Source organism: Mesoplodon bidens (genome assembly GCF_964165515.1).
Source record: "Mesoplodon bidens genome assembly, chromosome: 10".
NCBI lineage: Eukaryota > Metazoa > Chordata > Mammalia > Artiodactyla > Ziphiidae > Mesoplodon > Mesoplodon bidens.
Window position 1 is genome coordinate 31014343 of NC_138172.1, and position 25590 is coordinate 31039932.

General features: G+C 38.7%; 1 protein-coding gene across 6 annotated transcripts in view; it reads left to right on the plus strand.

Moving 5' to 3' along the window:
* Positions 1-25590, plus strand: part of CFAP20DC (CFAP20 domain containing) — a 281035-nt gene that overhangs the window by 214196 nt on the left and 41249 nt on the right. For all 6 annotated transcript variants that reach the window (XM_081247110.1, XM_081247103.1, XM_081247108.1 and 3 more), the window contains 2 exons: positions 7253-7456; positions 17384-17445. In XM_081247110.1, the coding sequence (XP_081103236.1) occupies positions 7253-7456; positions 17384-17445 (266 nt within the window). The remainder of the gene's footprint in view (positions 1-7252; positions 7457-17383; positions 17446-25590) is intronic.

Consider the following 25590-nt stretch of genomic DNA (forward strand, 5'->3'; position numbering starts at 1 on the left):
AAAATTATGTGATTATGTGGCAATGTAACTTCTATTGCCACTTGAAGCTTTGCAGTATTTTAATGTGCAGAAGCATGCACAGATGTTGGTATATCTGTTGTTAATGTTTTACAACCAGTTTTATATTCTAAACAGTTCAAACTTACTTAAAAGTTATCATCTTCCCACTCCAGAAGCATCAGTTGGCTTGCCTCTGCTATTTTCATCTCTGTAAGCAGTATCAGTAATTGTTTTCCTCCTGGTTCTTTAAATAATATTTTAAACTACCACTTATTGAATGGCTACTGTGCTTGTCCCATGTATAAGGCTACACTTCACCTTGTAGATGGCATATCCTTGAGTATAATATAAAACCTGTTCAATTTGGTTTTACTAGATTCCTTCTAGTCTATTATTCTTAAACTCAGAAGACAGATGCTGGAAAATTACAAATTGTTTATCAGCTCACTTTAAGGTTAATAAGAGATCAGCTACGTTTGTCAGATAATTCTTTCTGAAAATTAGCAAGCTGACTACCAAGGCAAAATGTATGGAAGTATATTTCTTTTTAGGTCATGGATTAAAAGAGTACTCTATACAAATATAGCACATAAATATAAAGATCTTTTTCTTTAAATCTTTTCGTGCCAAGAAAGAGAGAGCCACATAAGATAGATAGCTATCGCTTTGCAAGGAATTTTGCCACTATTGGATTTAATTAGCCAACAATTCTTTACCTGAGACATTTTGAGAGATTATTATTCATGAATAATGAAGTACGGATTGAGTCAAGGGTTGTGAAGTGTCTCCAGGTCACATGCTGAAATGTTTGTGACAGACATTTCAGAGGCAACATTGGGTCTGGTTAAGCCTATGTCCACGTGAACACTTTTAACATAAAACATGATCTAGATTCTGACCTGTTGGTTCTTTTGAATAGCCTGACTCTTAATTTATGCTGTGCAAGTTGACGTAGCATCTCTTAAATTTAGCAAAGGTTTTCAAGTTGTACTGTGGCTTGGTCTTTAAGTTTTGATTTATCTCTTTGTGTGGTGAAGACATGCTGAAAGCTACCGTGTAATTGTGAATGAGTTATGAGCTCAAGTATGTGTCACGTAGAGCTCATGTTTGTGGTTTCTGTCTTCTCTTCATTCCTATTGTTAGTGGGCCTGTGTTCCCAATGAATCAGAGCAAATTCTTGTGTGGGTAAGTAGCTCAAGAACTTGAAAAAAGTCTTCAAGGAGTGCTAGTTGGAAAAGAGATGCTCTAGAACACTAATTTACCATGAGCTATTCGTATTAAAAATGTCAATTTAGGAATTAAACACTGTCTGCAAATAGCAATAGGGAGGAGATTAATCTTCAAATTAAAATGCCAATTAAAGTTTAAAATTAGTTTTGGAAAATGGACTTCCACTTTTCTTGCTGTCGTGTTGGAGTTCAAAAACACTCACAAAACTTCCTAATTACATCTTTAAAACTCTTAATAATAAATACAAGTTTGAAACTACCATGATACTGACTCCCAGCCATATTTACAAACTGCTTTTTTTCCCCCATTAAGACAGTCCACAGTAAGGTGCCAATGATTAATGACTAATCACTTCCTAGGAAATCTCTCTTTGACTCTTAGACTTCTTTGCTCTTGTTGGCCACAGAGAAGTGTGCATATCATAAACATATACTTAGATGGATTTTCACAAACTGAACAAACACATGTGACCATCATCTGAATCAAGAAAGAAAACGATGCCAGCACCCCAGAAGCCCCATTGTGCTCCCTCCCTGTCACTATCCTTTTCTGTCACTATGCCCTCACAACCACCCCCTACCTGCCAAGACTAGTTTTACCAGTGTATGGTCTCTTGTGTCTGGGTTCTCTCACTCAGCATTTCATTTGTAAGATTCAATATATCAGTCATTTCAATATAGTGTCCTACTGTGTGACTCTCACACCATTTATTTATCCTACTGTTGATGGGCATTTGGGTAGTTTCCATTTGGAAGCTATTAAAATTATGTCTTTTGGTAGAATGCTATATTCTTTAACAAGTCTTGGGCAAGGAAGTGGAAGCCATCTGGTCTTATAAGATTTAGGTTAAATTCTAGGTATTTTCATTCTTGTTACTTTGGAACAGTATTACAAATTTCATTTCTAAAACAGTATGTATAAGTAAATAATGCTTTCTATGAATATATGTTCCATACTTCTAACTTGCCCCATGTTTTCCTGCCTGATTCTTAGAATATGCTTCCATATCACCCTTCCTATCCTTCAAGGCCCGGCTTAAAGAACATCTCCTCCATGAAGCCTTGCCTGATCCTACAAGAAGTGACCTCTCTCTTTTTTGAAATGCCAGACTATTTGGTATATCTCCCTTTTCTCACGTTGCCTTCTGTTATAAGAGCCACTATCCCTTTTTTAGTAGTAGCACCTTTTGAGTCTTGGTGTAACTTAAAGGAATACAAAGAGCTGGAAATTGATTGTTAGAACTTTTATTAAGAGTTTTTACAACATGATGTCTCCTATGCCCTAGGTACCAGGCACTGTCACAATGCAAACCTGATTCAGAAAGAGTCTCGAAGATTTTTATAGGCTCCAGAATGAGAATAACGACCCAGTTTTCTCTCAATTCTGTTACTCTCCCAACCATATTAAAATAGAAGGAGGTTCGTTATCTCATCTGTTAACTGGTGGCAGTGTCTCACTTTGCCTCTACACCACCATTGTAAACTCAGTCTTGTGTCACCTGCAGTTCAGTAGAATTGGGTCTTATCTGAGGCTCACAAAATTCTATAGGCAGATATTTGATCAATTAAGCTGTTCTGTCTTAAAATCTTTGAGAACACGGATTAGGTGAAGGGCATCAAGTTGAAAGATTATTTTTGTTTGTTGTGTTTTATCATTTTGCTGGAGTTATCAGTTTTCCTTTTAATCATTATCAAAGCTCTGTGTGATTATTAATACTATACCTCAGTATATGTTACCTTATTGTATATTCATTTCTTTAGAACTCTTAATTGCCCTCCTAGATTGTAAGGCCTGTGAAAGCAGGGGCCACATCATACTTGTCTTTGTAACTTCACTGTCTTAGGCTCCCAAAACTGTCTGAAAAAACATCAATGAAACAAATGGCTTGAATGCTTTATAAGGGAAAGACTTGCCTGGGAGTCTGAGCACAGCTGAATTATATAGCCTTGAGCCCATTATCTTGCTCCTAAAACAAAACTGATGGATAATGTCTCCCCTCTTTCCTACAAGGATATTTTGAGGCAAAATTGGGTTATACATAACAGTTTGAGCCTTTAAGAGATAGGATTACATAAAACACTTTGCCTCTCAGGAGTTGCATAATTTAGTTAGATGACTTCTTGTGCTGGGTCTACTTTAATGTGAAGACTTTATTGCAAGCCTTCTTTTTTAAAAAAATTAATAAATGATTTAGCCTTTCTGGTGATTTTGAAATGGTTTAAGAGATTGCAAATCAAGAATGTATCTAGGGACTAAGTTAATTACCTCTCTCTGCCACCAGTTGCCCTATTCATGACCCTGGAGAAAGTTGCTTCTTTCTTTCCGCTCACTTTTGGCTGCCCCTTCCAGGGTGTTGTCAGAATACATTTAACTGTTGTATCAAATAAAATCATGGAAATATAGTGTTTTAAGCAAAGTTAGCACCACCAGTTTCTAGCACATAAAAAGGTCTCAGTAAGTATTTGTGGGATAAATTAAGGAATGAACAATCCATTTCCACCACTGCAGATTACTGCAATATTCCAGACAAGTATTTACTTCCCCACCCTCTGCTTCAATACCTCTGGTGGCAGAGGGAGTTCACTCCCTATGAAGGCCACTCATTCCATTTGTTAACAAATTTAATTACTATCACATGCCACCTTAGACTTCTGTGAGGCTTTTTCTAATTCTACTAGGCAGTTGCATCTTAGTCATATCCCTTGTAGTATTGATCATGATCCATTATAATACCCCAACTTATAATACCTGTTAGGTCTCCCTTTCTAGACTGAGCTCCATGAGGACAGAGATGTGTCTCATTTTCTTTATACTCCCAGCTCCTAGCATAGTACAGAATGGATGAAAGGGGCCAAAGAAAATGAGAGGAAAGAATAATAATAACAGGGAGCATATGTATTGATTGCCAACCCAGAGGTGTCCTAAGAGGGATGTACTCACCCCAGAAGAGGTGTATCAAAAAGAATCAGCTGAGCTTCACACTATTGCCATTTATTTTTTTAAGCTCAACCATTTTCATTTCTATTTTTTGTGTGTGTGTATGTTTTATACCATACATACTATTTTAATATAGTTGTACATTTGTTTAATTTTATAAATAAACATATATTGGAAGGTACACACTCAAACACGTTCTGATAAAGGCACAAATCGTTAAGTTTGGAGACACTTAGTATAGCTGTTTGTCAGGTACTATGCTAAGCATTTGATATACATTATTTTAGTCCACCAAAAATCCCATGAGGTATACACTATGGTTCCATTTTATAGATTAAGAAACTAAGGCACAGAGAGATTAGGTGATTTGCCCAATCACATACAGCTGGTAAATGATGAAACCAGGGCCTGGACTCAGATATGTGTGGCTTAGCCACTGCAGCATTCTCTCTTGTTTTTCTGTCTTAGCACCTAGGGTTGTACCCCAGGCACAGTATAGGCTTGTGGATTAAATAAACAAATCAAATGGCTGAATTAATCATACTAAGTACATATAAAAGCTTTATTCTTAAGAAAAATTTTGAAAATAAAATTTCCTTTTTCCTTGTAAAAGCATGTATTGTCAATGAAAGCCAAATAACATACCTATGTGACACGTTGGAATGTTTAGTTCCATTTCTTGACAGAAAAACTGAAGTGAAGGACAGCAAGTCACATGTTTACTATTGATCCCAAAGTCAAATGGCTAGTCTTGTTTTCACATCTGATTACTGAACTACTTTTTTTTAATTGAGGTATAATTCATGTACCATAAAGTTCAGGAGTTTTTAGTATATTCACAACATTCTATAACCACCACCACAGCCTAATTTCAGAACATTTACATCACCCCAGAGAGAAACCCCATACCCATTAGAGATCACTCCCCATTCCCTCTTTCCCCAGTCCCTGGGCAATCACCTGTCTCTCCTCTATCTCTATATATTTGCCTTTTTTGTATATTTCACATAAATGAAATCATACAATCTGTGACCTTTTGCTTCAGGCTGCTTTCACTTAGCATAATGTTTTCAAGGTTCATCCATGTTGTAGCATGTATCTTTATGGCCACTAATACTCCATTGTATGGATAAACTAAAATCCATTCATCAGTTGATGGACATTTGGTTGTTTCCACTTTGGGGCTGTTATGAACAATGCTGCTATGAACATTTGTGTGTAAGTTTTTGTATGCACATATATTGTCAGTTCTTTTGGATACATCCCTACAAGTGAATCGTTGGGCCACATGGCCCATGTTTAACATTTTGAGGAACCACCAAACTGTTTTCCAAAGTGGCTGCACCATTTCATATTCACAGCCAGTGGTGTATGAGGATTACAGTTTCTCCACATCCTCTCCAGCACTTATTACTGTCTATCTTTTGTATTATAACAGTCCCAGTGGATGTGAATGTTACCTCATTGTCATGTTGATTTATTTTTTCTAATGACAGTGATGTTGAGCATCTTTTGTTTATTGCTCCCCTATTTCTTTGGAATTTAAATTATTTGTCTTTTCTTCTTTTTTAAAGTGTTTTTCATTGGAATATAAACTTTGTTTTTCTTCTTGTGATATCGGTTTTGTCCCAAGAACTCTCAAAGCATATTAAATACTCATGAAATCTCTTATTAGAGATTGCATGATTTCTCAGGGTGCCAAGCTGCTGGAGCCATGAACTGTAAGAATTTAAGTGAGTTTCCACTGGCAACTTTCCAGGAAATCTCCACATCACATTATTAGATCGCAAGCTTTCATAACCCCCAAGTTATGATGATGATTATGCTTTATTAAAAAGCTTTTAATGTCATAGAAACACCAAGAATTTTTTGTCCAAATTATATTTTCTTAACTTTTTACATCCCTGTGAGGCAGAAAAGAAGGCAGTAGCCATCTCAAAGGATCTTCCAAGAAAATAAGTGTAGAGATTTGAAAATCTTAAAAATTCTAGTATGTCATGGAAAAAAACTTTTTGAGCATAATCACTGATTCTAGATGTACCAAAATATTTCGAGATTGTTTTCACGTTCTATGCCAGTCCTGGATGTAAATCACACTGCTCATTCATATGTGATGCTAACATTTCAGCAATGTTGAAGTTAATGTTAGCTACCAAATTTGGTTTAAGCCAGAGAGAAAGGAAAGGGCTTGAAAATTCCGTATGCCAGTTTCTTCCCTGTACATTGAAATAATATTTATACTAGCCTCTAAAGATTTGTAGTAGTAGTCTTGACAGATTACACATTAAGTGAAGTCCGTGTGAGTATAAGTGTTTATGGTAGCTCCAAGGTCTTTCTGGCTTTCAGACCTTACATGTTTTTATCTTCAGTTCATATTTTATTTGATGGCTTTTAACAGCATTAGTCATTCTCAATCTTACTGTAAGTTGAAGTTATTTGCTCATAATGTTCACACTGATGAAAATGATCAATTCTCTTGTAAACTGGACTTTTTTATGGAAAGTTATTTTTCTTTTTTAGAAACTGCTTTGAATTTTTGTTTATTTAGTCAATCCTCGAATACTGGTTGGGCACCAGATGTGAGAAATACAGTAAGACAGTCATGGTGCTTGCCTTTGTAGCACTCATAGACTACCTGTAGACTCCAAAAGCAGTTACATAACTGCAATTGTGATAGCGCTAAAAATGAACACTCTAAGATTCGGTGAGAGCACATAATGTGGAGGAACTGATCCAGTTTGGGGTTGTCAGAAAAAGCTTTTCTAAGGAAGTGACACATAATTTGGGCCCTAAAGGATACCTAGGAATTAGCACATGGGGAACTAGCATGTGCACGGGCACCAAGACAAACATGAGTTCGATGATTCTGAGGACCTAAATGAAGTGTGGCTGACACGTCAGGAGGAAAAGACAAGGCGAGGCAGCTGGCATAGGCATCATATAAAGGCATATTAAGGATCTGGGCCTCTGTCCATCGGAAGCCATTGAAGGGGTTAAGGCTGTAGAGTAGCATTTACTGGTAGCCCATAAAATTAAGAAAGGCCAAGTGACCCTTTGCTGTGTCACTTTCTTCTCTCTTGGTCAGGAATATGACTGGAGAAACTATCAACCCAGCCAGATGAGTGAATCCGAGTTGCAAATGCTAGCAAGCCTACGGCGGCAACAGAACGAAGAAATGGAGGACACTGGGGCTCCCCATGGCCTGAGCGCATCCCAGGTTGACAACTGTAATGTCAGCATAAGTACCAGCAGCGATGACACAACCACCTGGAACTCCTGCCTGCCACCCGTGAGTCCAGGGTTTTGCGTCTTTGTTTACTGCCTTTGTCACAAAGCCCAGCCTTGCCTGGGAAAACTAGGGCCAAATGAGGACACTCCTATGAAATCTATTCTGAAATAGTGTTTTAAGTCTGGGGGCATTGTCTTGTCTTAAATCGTCTTATTTACCTTCAGATAAGGTATGTTCATTGTGTGGTGATACATAAAACCATACACTGAAAGAAAAAGAATAATTTTACTGTAGACTCTGGGTATCTCATTGTATCCCCACCTCCTAGCACAAGCTCTGGCACGTAAAGCAGGCTCAACACTTGTTAAAGAAGTGTCTGTTAAATGAACGAACAGAAAGGAGGAGACTATAGATATATGAAGTATTGGTTCGTATATGGCAGCAGCAAAGAACCTTCTGTTCAAGTCACCGGATTTATGCTGACTCCTCCCTGTGCCTAAGGGCCATGATAGGCACTGCACATGCTTCAGCAGCTTGTATTTTCCTATATGTTCATACAGTTAAAGCCCTTTCCAATATGGCCCATCATTCTCTCTATAGACCAGCAGACAGCCTGAAGCAGACCAAAGTCTTCCTGTTTTTCAGGTGAAGAAACTAAATTCTGGGCTCAAGCTTCCATACCTGGTCAGTGGTAGAGCCCAGAGCAAAGCCCAGTGTCTTGACTCAGTCCATTCTCCTCTATGATCCTCAAGGATCGTATGGTTTAATTGGAAAGACAAAGCAGAAACATCCACGGAACAGTCCTGTGCAACGTAAGAAATGTCATGAGACAGAATAATAAAATCATTATTATAATAATGGTAATTAGAGCTACCATTTCTTTAAGCACTTAAAAACATTTTAAGATCTCCATAGGCCGAAGGAACATTTACTTATAATGCTACATTCAACATCAGATCAAACATATTAAAATGCACTTTTCATCCAACAGTAAATATAACTTTTTTACCGGACAATTTTTGAAAGGAAATATAAAATGGTGCAACTTTGATTCATGCTTATATAAAATTACATAAAGGTTGAGTTTAAGTGTAGTTGATGGTGGATATGTTATGTTTTAAGTATTTAGTTAAATATCAATTTTTCAGTTTTCTTTTTCTATTTTAAATTTTTTTTCCGGATCTCCAACTTCTTTGTAGATGTTAGAAATCTCAGAGGCCCTGACACTGAGCCTTGTGTTTCTAACTTACTCCTTACTGCTATCCTATGTGGTAAGCACTATTGAGTTCCCATTTCCAGATGAGAAAATTGAGGCTCTTGAGTAAAGTGACACAGAACTAGTTTGGCATGACTCTCAATTCTAAGCTTCTAAACACCATGATATGGTGACTTCTTGATCTGTGACTTAATTGTCAAATGAGTGCTACCAATATCTAGCAGAAGTTGAGATTTCTGCTTTGGAGAAAACTTACAAGTCTTCATGGAGGAGGAATTCAAATTGGTTCTAAGTAGATGTGGGGGGGAAAATGATATTAATTTTTCCTCAGGGTTCTTTTTTCCCACCTTGCCCACTCTCCAGGTTTCTCTTGCCTTATTTAGTTGTGCTTTCATTAAACTGAATGATCAAGCATACATAACACCTCAAGCAGCCTTGGTCCCAAAGAGTATCTACCCACCCAGCAAAAATACCCCTGTGTGCTAGTTACTCAGAGTATTCTTATAGCCAGGGCTAAGAACATAAGAGTAAGTTGCAGATTTTTGCCAATGCAGTTTACAGTGGAACTGAAATATTCCTTTCTTATAAAATATTTCTTAGCAGTCATTTAAACCAAAAGTAAGAAAGAGAACAGTGGCCTCCTGAACAAGGTCATTCTGTCATGAAGTAGCTCAGAGACCCAACGTTACAAAGGGCAAGCTGAGAAATGATTATTTAAGACTGAAAAGGCTGAACTCTTGGTTGCCCTGGGTACCATGTCCTCATCACTGTCCTGTTCTGGGAAGGACTGAAGTCCTCATGCATGATGACTACTTTGCTCTAAAAGTACACAGCCAAAAATAACCATTGGTAATGAACTTAATAACGCCTCTATTTGACCAAATGAGAAATTGAAAACAGTTTATTTTTTTAGACAGAGAAAATAATTGAAAAACCTACCTTTGGTATTCATAAGATATGTTTATTATTACATCAAATTCAGTCTATTTTCAATGTTGGAACTATCACCAAATGGAAAAGTGCATTCCTTAATGAACGCTGCATCTTGTTGCTCATATAGAGTTTAAATAGAGCAATTTACAAGAACCACTATGGTGTTTCTGGGAGCTCATGACTTTAGAAGTTGTACCAGGACAGTGAAAAAGAAGAAATGAAAGAAGACATAACTTTATCACAGTGATATCCTGCTTTTCTTGTATCACAGTGATAGCACCATCCTCCATGCTGATCCTCCACACTGACACTTCAACAAGAAATTTAGAAGACATCTCCACTTCTCCCACTCCTTCATTTCCCATACCGAGTTGGTCTCCAAATCCTGAGAATCCTCTCTCCTTTTTACATCTTAACCCTCCCTATCTAATACCATAGCCCTGGCGTTTCATTTCTTATCCAACTCCCTTCAGCAGTTTCCTAATACTAAGGTACCTCCAGTCTAAGCACTGTAGCCTGATGGTTAGAAGCATCGACTCTGAAGTCAAATAGCCAAGGTTCAAATCCAAGCTGTGTGACCTTGTAAAGCACTTGGCACTGTATCTGAGATATAATAAGCAATTAATAAATTAAGATTAGTTGTCATTATTATTCACACTAGTTATCTTTCTAAAGCCCAGATCTGATCTGATCTCTTCCCTGCATGAAGTCCTTTCATAACTCCCCATTGGCTCTTTAGCCTGGCCTACAGGGCCCCCCGTGATCTGAGACCTGCCCCCCTTCCAGGCACATCTCTCACTGCTCCCCACCTTTCACTCCATCCTTTAACCCCGGTTCCCTAAGGGCACTCTGCACATATCCTTGTACCTGATTATCCCTTAAGACTTAGCTCCAAAGCCTTCTTTAACCCTTCTCCAGGCCTCATTGAGAGACACAGCTTCCTTTCTGCCACAAGAGCCGGGATTATCTCCATGCTACCTCTCACCACAACCTAGCTTATCTGTCCCACGTAAATTCACTCCACGTATTTTTTTTTTTTTTTTGCGGTACGCGGGCCTCTCACTGTTGTGGCCTCTCCCGTTGCAGGGCACAGGCTCCGGACGCACAGGCTCAGTGGCCATGGCTCACGGGCCCAACCGCTCCGCGGCATGTGGGACCTTCCCGGACCGGGGCACGAACCCATGTCCCCTGCATCGGCAGGCGGACTCTCAACCACTGCGCCACCAGGGAAGCCCCCACGTATTTTTTTTGAGTGGTACAATATGCTGTGGACTCCAAGTTCTGAAAGGAGCAGAACTAATTCTCTCCTTTAACAAGATAACCTCCTCTTTGTGCTTTTGTTTCTCCATCACCTTGAATAGGACTTGAAATGAATTTTTACTTCCCTCATAATCACTACCCATCCCCCACCCAACAACACTACTGCATACTCTAGCTACACTTCAGCTTGCCCATCACTGTCATGCCTTTTGTCCACATCATGTCAGTGATGCCATTGCCCATACCCTTTCCTCTGCCTGGAGACCCTCCATCCCTCTTCTCTACACTGAACACTCCTGTTTTCCAAGGCCCGACTCAGATGTCCCAGCTTCATGAAACCCTCCCTCCTGCACAGAATTGTTTTCTTCCTCCTCTGGTTCCCGTTATCTTCAGGTTCAGTGATAGCACTTACCAAATCAGGTAACCATTAGCAGCGATATCCCTCAGGCCTGCTTGTGATCCCCTTGAAGGCAGGAGTGGCACAGAGCAGACACAGGACTGGCACAGGACTGGCAGGCAGCACAGAGCCTGGCATGAGGTCACGCTCAGTAGCTGCTGGTTGTTAGTTGTTGGTTGAATAAATCAATCAATAATATTAAAAGATTCCTTTTTGGGGCTTCCCTGGTGGCGCAGTGGTTGAGAGTCCACCTGCCAATGCAGGGGACACGGGTTCGTGCCCCAGTCCGGGAATATCCCATATGCCGTGGAGCGGCTGGGCCCGTGAGCCATGGCCGCTGAGCCTGCGTGTCCGGAGCCTGTGCTCCGCAACGGGAGAGGCCACAACAGTGAGAGGCCCGTGTACTGCAAAAAACAAACAAACAAACAAAAAAAAGATTCCTTTTTTACTCTAAAGTAAGGTCGTTACATCAAAATTCCAAAGTAAACATCAGCTGTGCTTTGCTTAAATAAGTCCTGAATGATGCTAGTAATATTTTACATTTAAGATTTGATAAATGGGTATTAAATATACACACAAAGAAAAAATCTCCCTCTGGGCAGGACTTGGTGACCAGTAGTTTAGAAAGAAGATTTAAGCAGGTCACATTCAGTTTGGCATCTTTACCTAATGACTTTAGAAACACCGCAGTCAAACCAGGAAGCCAACACAGAGCAAAATGCAGTCTTTAGCAAAATCTATTGTGTTTACTGCAAGCTTTGGTTTCTCAGCTTTCCTCAGCATCTGTACAGTTCAGAGTAATGTGTACTGTTTAAAAGGTGTTTAGATATAATAAATTAGTCATTTTAAAATGTAATTAAATGTAACCATATTTCTCATAGCAAATTTGCTTTTGTAGGCATCTCTTGCTAAATAAATCAAGCCTACTGAGAAAACCATTGGCCTTTGACAGACAAATTTTTCAGTTTCCAACTTAGAACCAAATTCAATTAAAACAATACTTTACAACTTCTGTGGAAACCAGGCTACAAGTAATCAATTTTGGAGGGTTCTGTTAGGAGTAGCCCTCATGAGATTTATTCAAAAACTGGGCTCTAGGCAGCCTTAGGAAGAAAACTAGGAATTAGTTATAATGGATTCTTAAGTGAATTTTATTTTGGTGAAGGATTTTGATTGACAGTAGCATAAAACTGTGTCTTGAAGGGTGTGTGTGTGTGTGTGTGTGTGTGTGTGTGTGTGGTGTGGTTTCTTTTTAGGAAGAGGAATAGTTGTTAATAGAAACAGCTTCAAGTGATGACCAAAAGAATTTAGACTCTACATCAGCCAACCTGGGCTCAAATCCCAGCTCTGCCATTTGCTAGCACAATCACCTATAAAATGGGAATAATAAAGGCCCTTCCTTGTGTTGGCATGGTGGGAATTGAATGTGTACATGGAATGCATGTGCCCAGTGCCTAAAAGAGTAGGCTCACACTAACTGTAATATGCTGCTCCCCCAAAGATGTTCTCCTCAAAGGGCCACTTGAGTGGTCAGAAAAGATTTCTAGGATATTTTCCCTTTTAATGACCACTGAGAGCTGTAAGAATGGGCAGAGGTTCTGTTGTGCTTGTTTTGATGTGAGCTTAACCACTAGAATTCAGACTGACCCCTCAGAGCTTGACAAATAAACTCATTATTTCAATAATTCATTATTTCTCGGTCCCACCTCTAACCTAGATTCAAGAAAAGTATGCCTCATATGCATGCTACCCTGTCAGCAGATGCCTCAAAGCCATCATTCCTTCAAGTTAACAATTCCCATAACCTAATATCAAGCACATAAGACTCCTCAGCTTGTTAAAAAAAAAAAAAAAAAAAATCCTCACATGTATCCATCAACATGGCACACTGCAGAGCATGATATCTGGAGAAAAACGAGGCAAAATGCACTTAATAGGATTACAGGCATATGGTGAGGTTCTCCACAAGTTATTTATGGTCTTGATTAACCTTGCAACATTTTTGCCATTTTCATATGTTATACGTAACAACAGAAAAATATTGCCTTTACCTTTTAACGTGGCAGGATTATCTTATCTCCTGTCCTTTAATTTAACCTTCAATTCTCTCCCTCACCCCAAAATTTCTAGTAGCTTGATCATGGAAAAGCAAAGCTTTTTGTGCTCGGTGGCAGTTAATTTCATGTGAGTGTAGTTTTTCCAACACTAGTGCATAGCAACAGCGCCACCAAAAGGACAAGGTCCCAAGTTTCTAGGATCTGTTCCATTTTTTGGCTCATCAACATATCAGTGTTTTACATGATGATTGCTGGTTGCTATGTGTCCAATATGTAATACATTGGCATTTCAGGCTCTTTATAGGTAATAGGTCTTAATTTGTTCTGGTCTATAGATTCATTAACTTCTTAGCTCTCTTTGGGTTTGAGTTTTCTTTTAATGCTCCTGAACTAAAAACGTAAGTAGTTGATTGTGCTAAGCTGCAGATAAATCAGATGAGCAGCTGTTCTTTATACCACCATAGAAATAATATACAAAAATTAATATCAGTCAGTGTAATATCTGTGCTGTCAGGAGAAAATATTGAAATGTGCGAGTTGTTCTGTGTTCAGTGACTATGAAAGTCACCCCATGAAATAAACTTTTCTCATTCTTAGAGTATTGTCTATTATATCTTATGTTGTCCCAAATTTAACAATGTGGCAAACTTATTTTCTTTAATTTTAAATATATAGTGACATGTCATAGGAATGAAATCAAATTAATTTAATTTATGGCAAGGAGATAGTCTTATATATATCAAATAAATGTATTTCAGGACTACTTTTTCTTCCTGCCATTAACTGAACTGAGTTTGTCATACTTGTTATTCAGAAACTTAGGTATTCACCACTTTAGGTGAACCCCTGAGCTGGGTTAAGCACTACAGCTTACTGGTTTAGAGGGTAAGCTATGGAATCAGACTGCCTGGGTTCAAATTCTGGCCCCACTATTTCCTGACTGACATGACCTTAGGTTAACACCCAGTGTCTGAATTTCCTCCTCTGTTAGATGGAGTTGTTAATCCTATCCATTTCATAGAATTGCTGTGAGGATCAAATGAGATAATACCTATCAAGGTTTTAACACAGAATAAGTACTCAATAAATATCAGTTACTGCTATTATTATTGTTGTCATAGTTATTTGTAGGAGTTAGTTATTATTCCTTTGCTGCTTCTTATGGAACTCTCTAAATACAGCTGAATTCCAAAATCAAAAAATCAATTTTATTTTTTTAACTTGTGCTTTCATGGAATGTTACCTACCTAGAATAGTAGAAATAGGTTTACTACTGCACAGGTACAGAAATGTATCTATTCCATTCATGGATGGGGACATCTGGCTTCAGAAGCCCATCTGTTCCCCCTACCTCCACCCCACCATGTTCAGAGAGCTTTTAGAAGCCATTAGGCACATTCCCATTTATTCTGATTTGGGCCTGGGAAAGCAAAATGACATCATTGAAGTGAAAGCTCTGCCCTTTGAAAGCATCACAGCAAAGTTATGGGAACTGAAATATCTTGAAGGAGCCTTTTAGCTGCATCGTTGCCATATCCCTTCCTGTCCCTGAGTCTGATTATGAAATTGGGAGACATGTACAGAGAAAGGGAACTGGGACCACCCAGTTTTGTATTGTACCCACTTCAAAGGAAGACTTGCATCCTCCCCCAACAGAGTCATTAGCAATTAGGGTTTATAAGTCAGTTTATAGCAGTTACATGTATGAGTCAGAATGCTCTGCCATGATTTGCTATTATTCAATTTAAATTGGCTATTGAATAAAATATTTGGGGGTAAAAACTTGGTAATTCGTTTTCAATAGTAAAAATTAAGTTAAGGAATTGGATATTCAGAGCGAGTTCTACTACCCTACAATTATTTTTAACTGAATTTTTTCATTTACCTTTCTGTCTATTCATGTCAGCAGTCCTTACTACTTCAAAAAGTTTCCACTGATTATTTTTCTGTTTTCTAACACTTAAATATCACTGTGAATGTGAATCTTTTATTTTAGTGTTCTTTTGTACTGCTTGTATCATTGGATCTGTTTTATATAAACATGAGCAAACATGAAAGGGCCAGTCTATGTAGTCTAAGTAAGAACTCGGTCACAAACCAAATAGGATTCTGTAACGATTTCTGTTCTCCAGAGACTGGAGTAAGTCATTTGGAATAAGGGGGTTAGGGACAGGTATAAAATACAGTTATCAGTATAAAATTAAGAAAATGGAAATTTGCCTGAATATCAGGACTGTGATGCTTAGAGAGTTATTTAAATGCCTCTAAAAGTAAATAGGCAGAGATCCATTCACTAGAGGCCTGAGTACAGGTGAAATTGTGGACGAATACTAATGAATGTATTTTCGGGAGTATTTCTGCACCACTGTGAGTTTGTCTGGAGAACCTGTTAGTCCCCTTGCTTACTAATTCCTTTTTTGCTGTGAAATAATGAAGCCTAAATCATAGAACTAAATTTCACTTGCAAATTGCTCGAAGTGTTATTTCTCCAGTGAGATCAAATATGTCTTATGACATGTTTTTCCTTCCACTGTTCTCCCAGCTGTTTTTTCTTATTACTGAAATGGTGATGCATTGATATTGGTTCAATTACCAAAGTATCTGAGTACATTCAAGTTCATGGGGCATCACAGATAGGCTAAGTGACTGTGATTATTAGACAGGGTGTTTGATTTAAATTAAAGGAACACTTGCAAGAGATTATTTATAGAGGAAGACAGTTTAAAGAATTCCTATCACCCATGTCATTAATATTTTAGGACCCATTAAAATAAGGAATATGTGGAAAATAAGGAATATGTGCCTTTTATGTACAGGCATCATTGCTACACTCTTTTCTTCAGTTGGGGTCAGCACTCTGGGTCCACATTATGGCTGAGAAAACCTTAACGCCAAACCCATTAGGTAAGGAAGTAACAGAAGCCCTCTAAATGCAATTCAAAAATGTGTACCAAATTCCAAATTGTAATAAAATGAAAATGTTAAAAATGATTTTCATATTAGAATTACATGGCTGTTAACCACATAAGAAAAATACTTTGAGGTGATATTCAAAAAGAGAATTTCTATCAGATATAATGAAATTTTCTCCCTTTATAGAACAAAGGAAAAACATCAAGTTCCATTGGAGGCAAGTGTTTAAAGCTTGCATGGAATGAAGCTGTTTACCTATGTTTTGAAAAAGGTAGTAACTTAAAGATTTCTTGCTGAGGGGGAAATTCAGATTTCTTATTTTTGTTAGGTATTGGCATCACTGTTTTCAGTTCTCTGATTAATGCTTGAGGCTTTATTATACACTCAGGGAAAATGACCACCTTGACCTAAGATTTACATGTGTAATTCCAATAATGAAAATAGAGGACTTCCCTGGTGGCACAGTGGTTAAGAATCCGCCTGCCAGTCAGTGGACACCGGTTCGATCCCTGGCCCAGGAAGATCCCACATGCCACGGAGCAACTAAGCCTGTGTACCACAACTACCGAGCCTGTGCTCTAGAGCCCACAAGCCACAGCTATGGAGCCTGCACACCACAACTACTGAAGCCCACGCACCTAGAGCCTGTGCTTCACAACAAGAGAAGCCACTGCAATGAGAAGCCTGCGCACCTCAACGAAGAGTAGCCCCCGCTCGCCACAACTAGAGAAAGCCTGCACACAGCAATGAAGACCCAAAAAGAAAATAGAAGTTATCCTTGCAAACTTAGTAACATTGAGATATAAATATATATATTCTATATCTCCAGGTCTCCGGGTTATTGCTGATACTTGCTATACAGCATTAGTTCCAGGAGATGTCTTGTTTTGTTTTGTTGTATCTGGAAATAGCAACCTTTGTTAACAGTATAAAAATTCCACAAGGAGGAGGATTCCACACATGAACTTTAATTACACCATAGATGCTGTCTAATCCAGTGACTAGCCATTAAAATAACCTGTGTTTTCTTACATATACCACTTTGTTACTTGCTGGGTCTCCCAAACAGCCTTCGACTTTTTGTAAAAATAAACCAGCCCCTTCTACAGGTTGTTTCTCAGGAAAAAATTACAGTAATGAGAGTGCATGTGAAAGTACCTGTAAAGAGCATTATGCTGATTAGTACCTCACAAATGTTTTGTCTTTTACAGCCTGTCAACCAGGGTCATCACTATCAGAAAGAAATGAATCCACCTTCTCCTTCTAACCCCCGGTAAGAATCATTAATAAGCTAAAATTTTTTTAAGATTATTTAGGAATTGACTGCATTTTTCTTGGTTTCATGAAATTGTTTTCCAGACTTCCAAAGAGCTTCCAAAGTTCTTTTCTATAGATGTCTTACTTTTCTTAATCAGACTATGGTGTCATGGTTAATAGTGTAACTAGGTTTAAATAGCACTTCTGCCTTTTACTAGCTGTGGAACTTTGAGAAAATCATTTAATTCAAAGTAATTCAGGCATAATAATTACCTCATAGTATTCTGGGGAGGATCATATGGACTAATAATACATGAAAAATCCTTAGGACAGTTCCTGTCACATAACAAGCTCTCTTTAAGTGTTCATTTATTCAGTATTATTCTATTTGCATAGGTGTTTCATCTTAATAGGTCTTTGAAGTTTAGTACATTTTAGGCATGAATTTTTTTTGTATCACCTGGTGCCTTTACATTCATCAAGATAGCTAATATGAGTTCGAGTGGCCATTCTCTTTTTTCATAATTTCAGAGTTCATAATCTCAAAATTATTTTATTATTTCACAAATGTCATTGACACATGTCATTTGACAATATAGAAGAACCTTATTATATTAGGCTCATTAGAGATAAGTGAATCTGAATTCAAGTTTTGAAATATATGTAGTATTATATGGCTTTCTAAAAATAGCTAAATAAGCTAGTTTATCAGTATAAGTCAATATCACTTTATTACTGTTTATTAAATACTAAGAATTTACTGAAAATCAGTCTATCTTGGGCTCCACCCACAGGATCTTAGTTATTATAAGATTATAATAACTAATTATCTAATTAGTTATTATAATAACTAATGCACCCCATTATCTAAATGCATCTCATTATCAAGCTCTCTCACCTGAGAGAGACAGGCAGAAGGAATTTGTTAAATAAGAATACAGGGCTGTATCCTGGAAGCCAAGGGCAGCCAAGCCTCAGGAGGGATCTGAAACTAGGAACTAGAAAGCAGAGGGGCAGGCAGGTAGTATCCTCACTCCACCTCTGTTTTCTTCTTCCTATCTGCTCAATTCTTCTAAGCACCAGCTTTCTTTACTTCTCAGTCACATATAGCTGTCTTGAGTTTACATATTACATTTCAAAATACATGCTGAGGCTGACAGTCTATGTCTGAATCCCAGTTCCTACTTTCCAGGAGAAAGAATGTGATTGGCCTAGCTTGGGCCAAGTATCCACTTCTGGTCCAATCAGCAATGAAGAGCCAACCAACCAAGCCATGTAAAACTAACATGGCTACCAGGAAACCACATACATGGTTTACAGGACTTTTAATGGGGTCCAGAATATTCTTGACATAGGTAGAGTAAGTGTTCTTTATTAGTAATCTCTTCTACATGTTCCTGGTCTATATACTTGATCTGGTCATTCTTGCATGTTACCTAGTAGGGGGAATTGTCACTGTCATAAATAAATATGATAAGGAGTTGAAAACTGAGTTTGTAATTTCAGTGTATATAAAAAGGTATTTAAACATTCTTCAAAATAGTTATCTCTTGATATGCGTATATGTCTCTTGCAATCTTGCAGCTCATCTAGATTCGACCAATAAACTCTTTATCTATATATGAATAAACTTTCAAGGTAATTGGAAATCCAACTTTGGTCCAAATTATAACAGTCACGACTTGTAAGCTGAGTAAATGAAAGTGATAGAAAGTGATGTTAGAAAGTGGAGCATTTTGTTTCAGTAAAAGGAAAATGGGGACCTAATTTTCATCCTACTTCTGCCACTAACCCAGTGTATGATCTCAGACAAGCCTCTCAACCTGTTCAGACCTAATAATAAGAACACCCTCATGTGTAAAGGAAACGATTTCAGTTACAAGCTCTCTGAGGTCACTTACAGATTTATGGTTTTGTGACTTTGATGAGACTCATTATAGACTTTCCATATGAAAACCAGTTCCACTATTAAAGGGAACACTGCCCTATATAGGAAACATACCTCATATTATTGGATTAATTAATTAATGTTTAGATGTGGTAGTATTTGATTTTAAATATCTCTTTTAAAATTTGATTCCCAAAGATAGAATATAAGAAAATTCACCAGCTAAACAGACAGCATATTTTATTTAACCAATTAGATGTTCATTCATTTATGAAAAATTAATCTACATTTTCACATAAGAAAATTAAAAGCCAAATTTCAAAGCAAAGAATAAAATGCTGCCAACACCATTTTCCAGCAGGTTATCCACCAGTTTCCTAGAAAATTATTATATGGCTGTTCAGAAAATCTACAGATTACATGGCTTAGCTCTTGGCTCATAAATCCAGTAGCTTGGAGAATTGGCAGAAAGGCGTTATTGGACCATAAATAAAGAAGATGATAAAATTATGAGGTCAGCATAGATCATCATATAAAAATGGGATAAACTGAATCATGTAATACATGTGATTTAATTTAAAATTGAGAGCTATGATTCTTCTTAAGATTTGTATTATATTTCTTATAAATAGTATCCCATGCTTTAGACCCTACAATACAGAACTTTAAACTTAAACTTTGAAGTTAAAAGATACTAATAATGACTATTGAAAAAATAAGAAATAAAAAGGTAAGTCTCTAAGTCTACCCGCTTGGATAAACAAGCATCTCGCCTGAACCTTGTTGAAAGTTTGGTGTGCAGAAGCTCTGAACAACACATGAGAAGCAGGAAGGCTCTAGATTTCCTGAATTAAGTGTTGTTGTGATCAAAATAATGCAAACGTGATGGGGATCGGGGACATATGTGTGCAGGTCCACCAAGAGGAGAGTATGATGGTGCCCTTTGGGAGGTGAAATGGCCACGTTAGCTTCAGTGAAATATCTGCAACTACTCCAGAGACCTAAGAACCTAAGATTCGTAAATTATATGTACTCATACCCACATATGTACATATTTAGAGAGTCAACTTTCAGTTAGCCTTATTAATGTAACAAAATAACCAATATCCCCAAGCTTTATTAATGTAACAGAATAACCAATATCCCCAGTCTTTTATTTATATTTTTTTCTGGAAAGATTTTTATTTCTGTACCGTAATTACCTTCTTAGTTTTATATGTTGATGAGTAAAGTTAAAGATAGTATGCAGTCCACGAAGCAGACAAATTTGTGTTTTGAAAAGTTATCTCTAGGGTAAAAATGGCTAAAACTCTGCATATATTCATATAGTGGTTTCCTTAGAGTAAAAGAGTTCACTTGCACTCATAGAGCAATGCTTGATATTGGATGGAGGGTGGGATACAATGTTAGTCATTTCCTGAGAAGTTTGCAATCTGGGGATTGAAATACACATGGTTCACCAAATCATATTCCCTTGTGTGTCTAGATTTGCAACAAAGCCATTTCCCCTTGCTTTGGTAGGCATGGGGGACGGAGGTGATATTTCCCACTATTTTTGCCTAACATACTGATGGACACTTAGCATCTCAGTTGCTGGGGCCCTTGCTTCCATTGTTCACCCACACTGCCTCGTGGGGCACTGACAGCTTGTATGACAATGTGCAGAAATGGCTAACATAATCTAATACAATTTAAAGGAGTATTGGGAGGAGGAAACAATTTCACAGTTCATTCATGTTGAGAAATGTTTCCTAGCATGTAAACTTACATGCTGCCAAACTGAGCAAAATGGATGCTGTTCACAGTCTTCAGTCATTTATTTTAAAATGCCGTCTATTGGTTTGCGGGGTTTAGCGCTGTCCCTTAGGCACATCTATGTATGGGTTCATGTAGATTCTTCAGAACAGCTCAAGATATTTTTGCTCAGGAACGGGTTTTATAAAGTAAGCTGTGATTACATTCTGGTTGTCTGTTCATATGGATGGAGTCTATAACTAGTCTTGCATTTCAAATGATGATTACGCTTGCTATTTTTACAACTCATTGGAAGATTAAGGGGGGAGGAGGGAAGGTAGTCAAAGGCTCTGTAAGGTTCCAAATGTTTATGGAAATAAACAATATAGAAAATAATTCTAGACTGACCAAACAGGCATGAATGGCATGGTTTTCTTTCTAACGTGTTTGTTTTATGATTTAGCATTTATCCATAATTTTTTAAAATGTCCTTGCAGATTGTGTTAGGGCTTGAATCCTTTGCAGCCTTGCCACATGTTTGTGTGATATGAACATACTTATAACTATAATTATCCGATAAACCCCTGTAGACTTTGACAGATGATTAATAATCACTGACCTCGATTCACACTGGCTCAGCCGGCCTGACCAAGGCTAGCTGGCCTGTCACTGTAACCTACAGGCACTGCTCTGGACTGATCATGGTGGCTTCATTTATCTTTTCTCTCCAACTGTCAGGAGATGAGCTTCTCCTCTATTGCTTAAGGTTTTTTTCCCCCACCAACACAGGAGAGAAAAAATATATAAACAAAATTAAATACAGAACTTGTATGTCATTTTCCTCTTCAAATGATTAAGTTTGGATGATTTTAAAACAAGTCAGATTTTTAACAAATATTCCTCCTTAGACCAAAGCACAACAGAGGTTTTCCTGATTAACTGTGCACACAGTTTCTCTAAATGTAGTGTTGTTGTTTTCTACTACCTATATTTTGGCATTAAATCTTAATGATTTGTTTGTAAAACCAAAGACAGCAGTTTTTACTTTCATCATTTCTATTGTTAGGTGTACCGAGGAAAAGCTATCCATATTGGTGCCTCTCCTTTCATCATCCCCTTCCCACAAATTCACACCTGCTCATTGTAGGGAAGTGACTTTCCATACTCAGATTCCTCAGGTCTGATTTAAGACCCTTGACTGAGGACCTGTCATGCTGTTCTCCAGGTTCCCTGGGGACAGAATGGTGTCTCTCCTCCCTGTGACGCTCAGCACAGCCTGGCTTGGGTGGGAGCTCCATCAGAATGTGAGCTGAGGGAGGGAGCAGGGAACTATGCCCACATACCATGGAGAAATGAAAATCTTCATCCTAAATGTTAACCAGTTAAGTTTCAAATATTTTCCTGCATCCTTGCAAGAGTTCCCCACTTCCTTTTCTGAAAATGGAAGGACAATGGTATTGCTTTATTCACTACCAGGATAAAATTGTGTTTTGTGAAAGGCCCTTGTATGGACAGTTTAAATCTGATTTTCATGTATGTTCCACTTCCTACCAACCCAGAGATCCATAGACACTGGTAACCATTAGAATGGCCCTAATCTTTAATACATAATATAATATGTATTATTTATACAATCTCTTTAATAATAGCTTCCAATACCTTCTATATTCTAATGTCTCTCAAAATTATATGTCCAATCCTGACCCTCCTCTGAATTCCAGACTCATCTGTCCAAGCTGCCAATTTGACAGATATCCAATCCACTTGGATCTCTAATGTATACCTCAAATCCATTGCCAAACATAACTTGGTTTTCTCTCCCTCTACACACATCTGTTCTTTCTTCAGTTTTCTCCATCTCAAAAATGCCACCATCATTGCCCTTTTACTAAAGTCCGAAACCAAGAGCATTCCCTGGTTTCTCTCTCTAACCCACCCATGTCCAGCCTCAGAAAGTTGTACTGGTACACCCTCCGACCATGGTATATGCCAGGTCCAGCCAGCGCTCTCTCTTTACTGCTACAATCCTAGCCATGTTGCCATCATCCCTCACCTGAACAAATACCATAGCTTCCCACCTGCTTTCTCTGCTCCTTTGGCCCCTACAGTCTATTCTCCACTCAGCAACCAGAGTGGTATCGATACACCTAAACGGGCCTGAAGTGTCCCCCCGTGTAAAACTTCCCAAAGGTTTCCCTCTGCTCTTAGGGTCATGTCGTGCTCCTTATCCTAAATGCCCACCACTCAGACCGTGTTCTGTACCTTTGTGCACCTTGCTCACTATGGATCAAATACCACCGTCCTGCCTCTTTTTCTCAAATACTCCAGGCTTGGTTTCACCATAAGAGCTTTGCATGAGATGGCCCATCCGCCTGGCATTCCCTACCCTAGAAAGGACATAGCAGCCTCTTCCTGTCTTTCAGATCTCCATCTAAATGTCATCTCCTCAGAGAGCCCCTTTCTTAGCATCCAACCTGAAGTAGCCCCAGGCAGCCTCATTACATTATCTTTTTCGTTTTTACCATAGTACATTTCACTACCTGATATTTACTTGCTTGTTGCTTGTTGTCTACACACACACACACACACACACACACACACACCCCTCCAGAATATGCTAGAATGTAAACTGCATGAACATAGGGCCTTTATCTCTCTTGCTCACTATATCCCTAGCTCCTCAAACAGTGCCAGGCACAAAGGAGACACTCAAGAAATGTGTGCTGAATTCATTAAATCTCACCTCACAAAAATGACTTTCCCTCATCTCTCTACACTAGCTACATCGTTGCGTACTTAACTGCTAGCTGGAACCCAGGAGCACCTGTATACTTTTCTCCCTTGAGGGTGTCTAGAACCTGGCCCTGTTCCCACTTGTAATAAATGAAATCTCTCTCATGAATTTGTTTTAAATGATCCCTCAGAAGATATGCACAATCTAAAGTGTCTGACGAATGTATCATTTTAAAACTTTAAATAGAGACTTTTGTATTGAATTTGAGAATTTTCTCTGTGTTCTTACTGGAAGTTGCTTATCCGTATTTGCCTATTCATGCCCATTTCATGGAGTGAGGGTGCCAACGGCTAGAAATCTGCTTGGGTTGGCACTGCTGTCGAATATGTACTTAACCCTCACCAATTAACAGAATCTGGATAGGCAAATGGAAATGAAGAAAAAAAAGGTATATATGTATACAGAGAGAGAAAGAGAGAGGACGAATCTGAGCCTATGGTGCAGGTACCCTCTTGACCCAAGTGGCTCCCTGCCCTTCATGCTTCTGGAGGGGTCCTCAGTTCACTGGTCTAAACTTCACAACAGACTTTAAAAACACCTGTACAAAGAGACTCAGCTGGGCCCCTTTCCTCCCCAGTCTACAGCAAAGGCCAGGCTTTAGCCTCTCTAGCCCTGCCCCAGTGAAAACCCGAGCTAAAGTCACCCTTGGTCACAAATGGAATCCCTGGGGAATCATCCTGCTTCTCACCTCTGACCACTCTGAACCTAGGACCCCACCCTACACAACTTTAGGACGACCACTCTCCTTGGGTTTCAGAGGACCCAGCAGTTACCAACAGGGCCAGACAGCTGGCAGTCCCTGCCCCATCCCTTCTCCTTCCTCCTCTGCTCTTGGCACTTGGCCTGCCCAGCCCATTTTCAGTCCTGGTTTGATCATTTATTCTACCAGAGCCCATTAGCTCAAGAGTGCATACCTGTTCAAATCACCCTGCCCCAGGCCCTAAGTACTTGTCGCCCCAAGCCCTAAGTACTTGTCACCCCAGAGAACTGGGTACCACCCCTACCCACTGGACCACTATTTCTTTGTATTCACTCTCTCCACTTGTTCATTCTGGCCCTGGGCACCCGCCAGTCCCCTCTGCAGCTTCTCGGTTGAGTTGCCTGCATGCTCTCTGACCAGGTCTGTCAGGCCACTGGGGCTTAGCTCTTCAACCTGAGTCTCCTAATTTTCCAGCTGTACTCCATGAGAGAGTCTTCTGCCATTAGGGCTGAGGATATACTCATCAATATTTTAGGTATTGTTATGTTTCCAAAATTACAAATTCACAAAACCCATTTGCACAAGAGTTTCAGAACAACAGATTGCATCTTCTCCTCCCACCTCCCCAAAGCTTCTACATCCGAAATGATGGCTGCCTGAAGAATCTTAGCACTTTTAACTAGCAAAATGTGGGGCTCCTGCGATTACCCAGGCCTCCCCATTCACTGTTATCCATCCATATGATGAACTCAGATTATCTTTGGCCCAGGGTCCAGTGTAAAGAAGGTAACTACTAAAGCAGTTATTTACCATTCCAACTTTTACAGTTTCAGCTTTTAATTAAAAGATTCAGCTTCCTCTTCTAGAGTAATGAGCACCTTTTAAAAAAACATCGAAGTGCTGATTCTAGTTTCTAACATTCACCTCTATTCTGTCTGAGGGGGAAGAGAGAGGAATGCAGGCTGAGGTCCAGGATAATGACTTGAACCTAAAATATGGAAGACCATGATTATGGTTAGATGACCACAGCCAGTCACATCCGTAG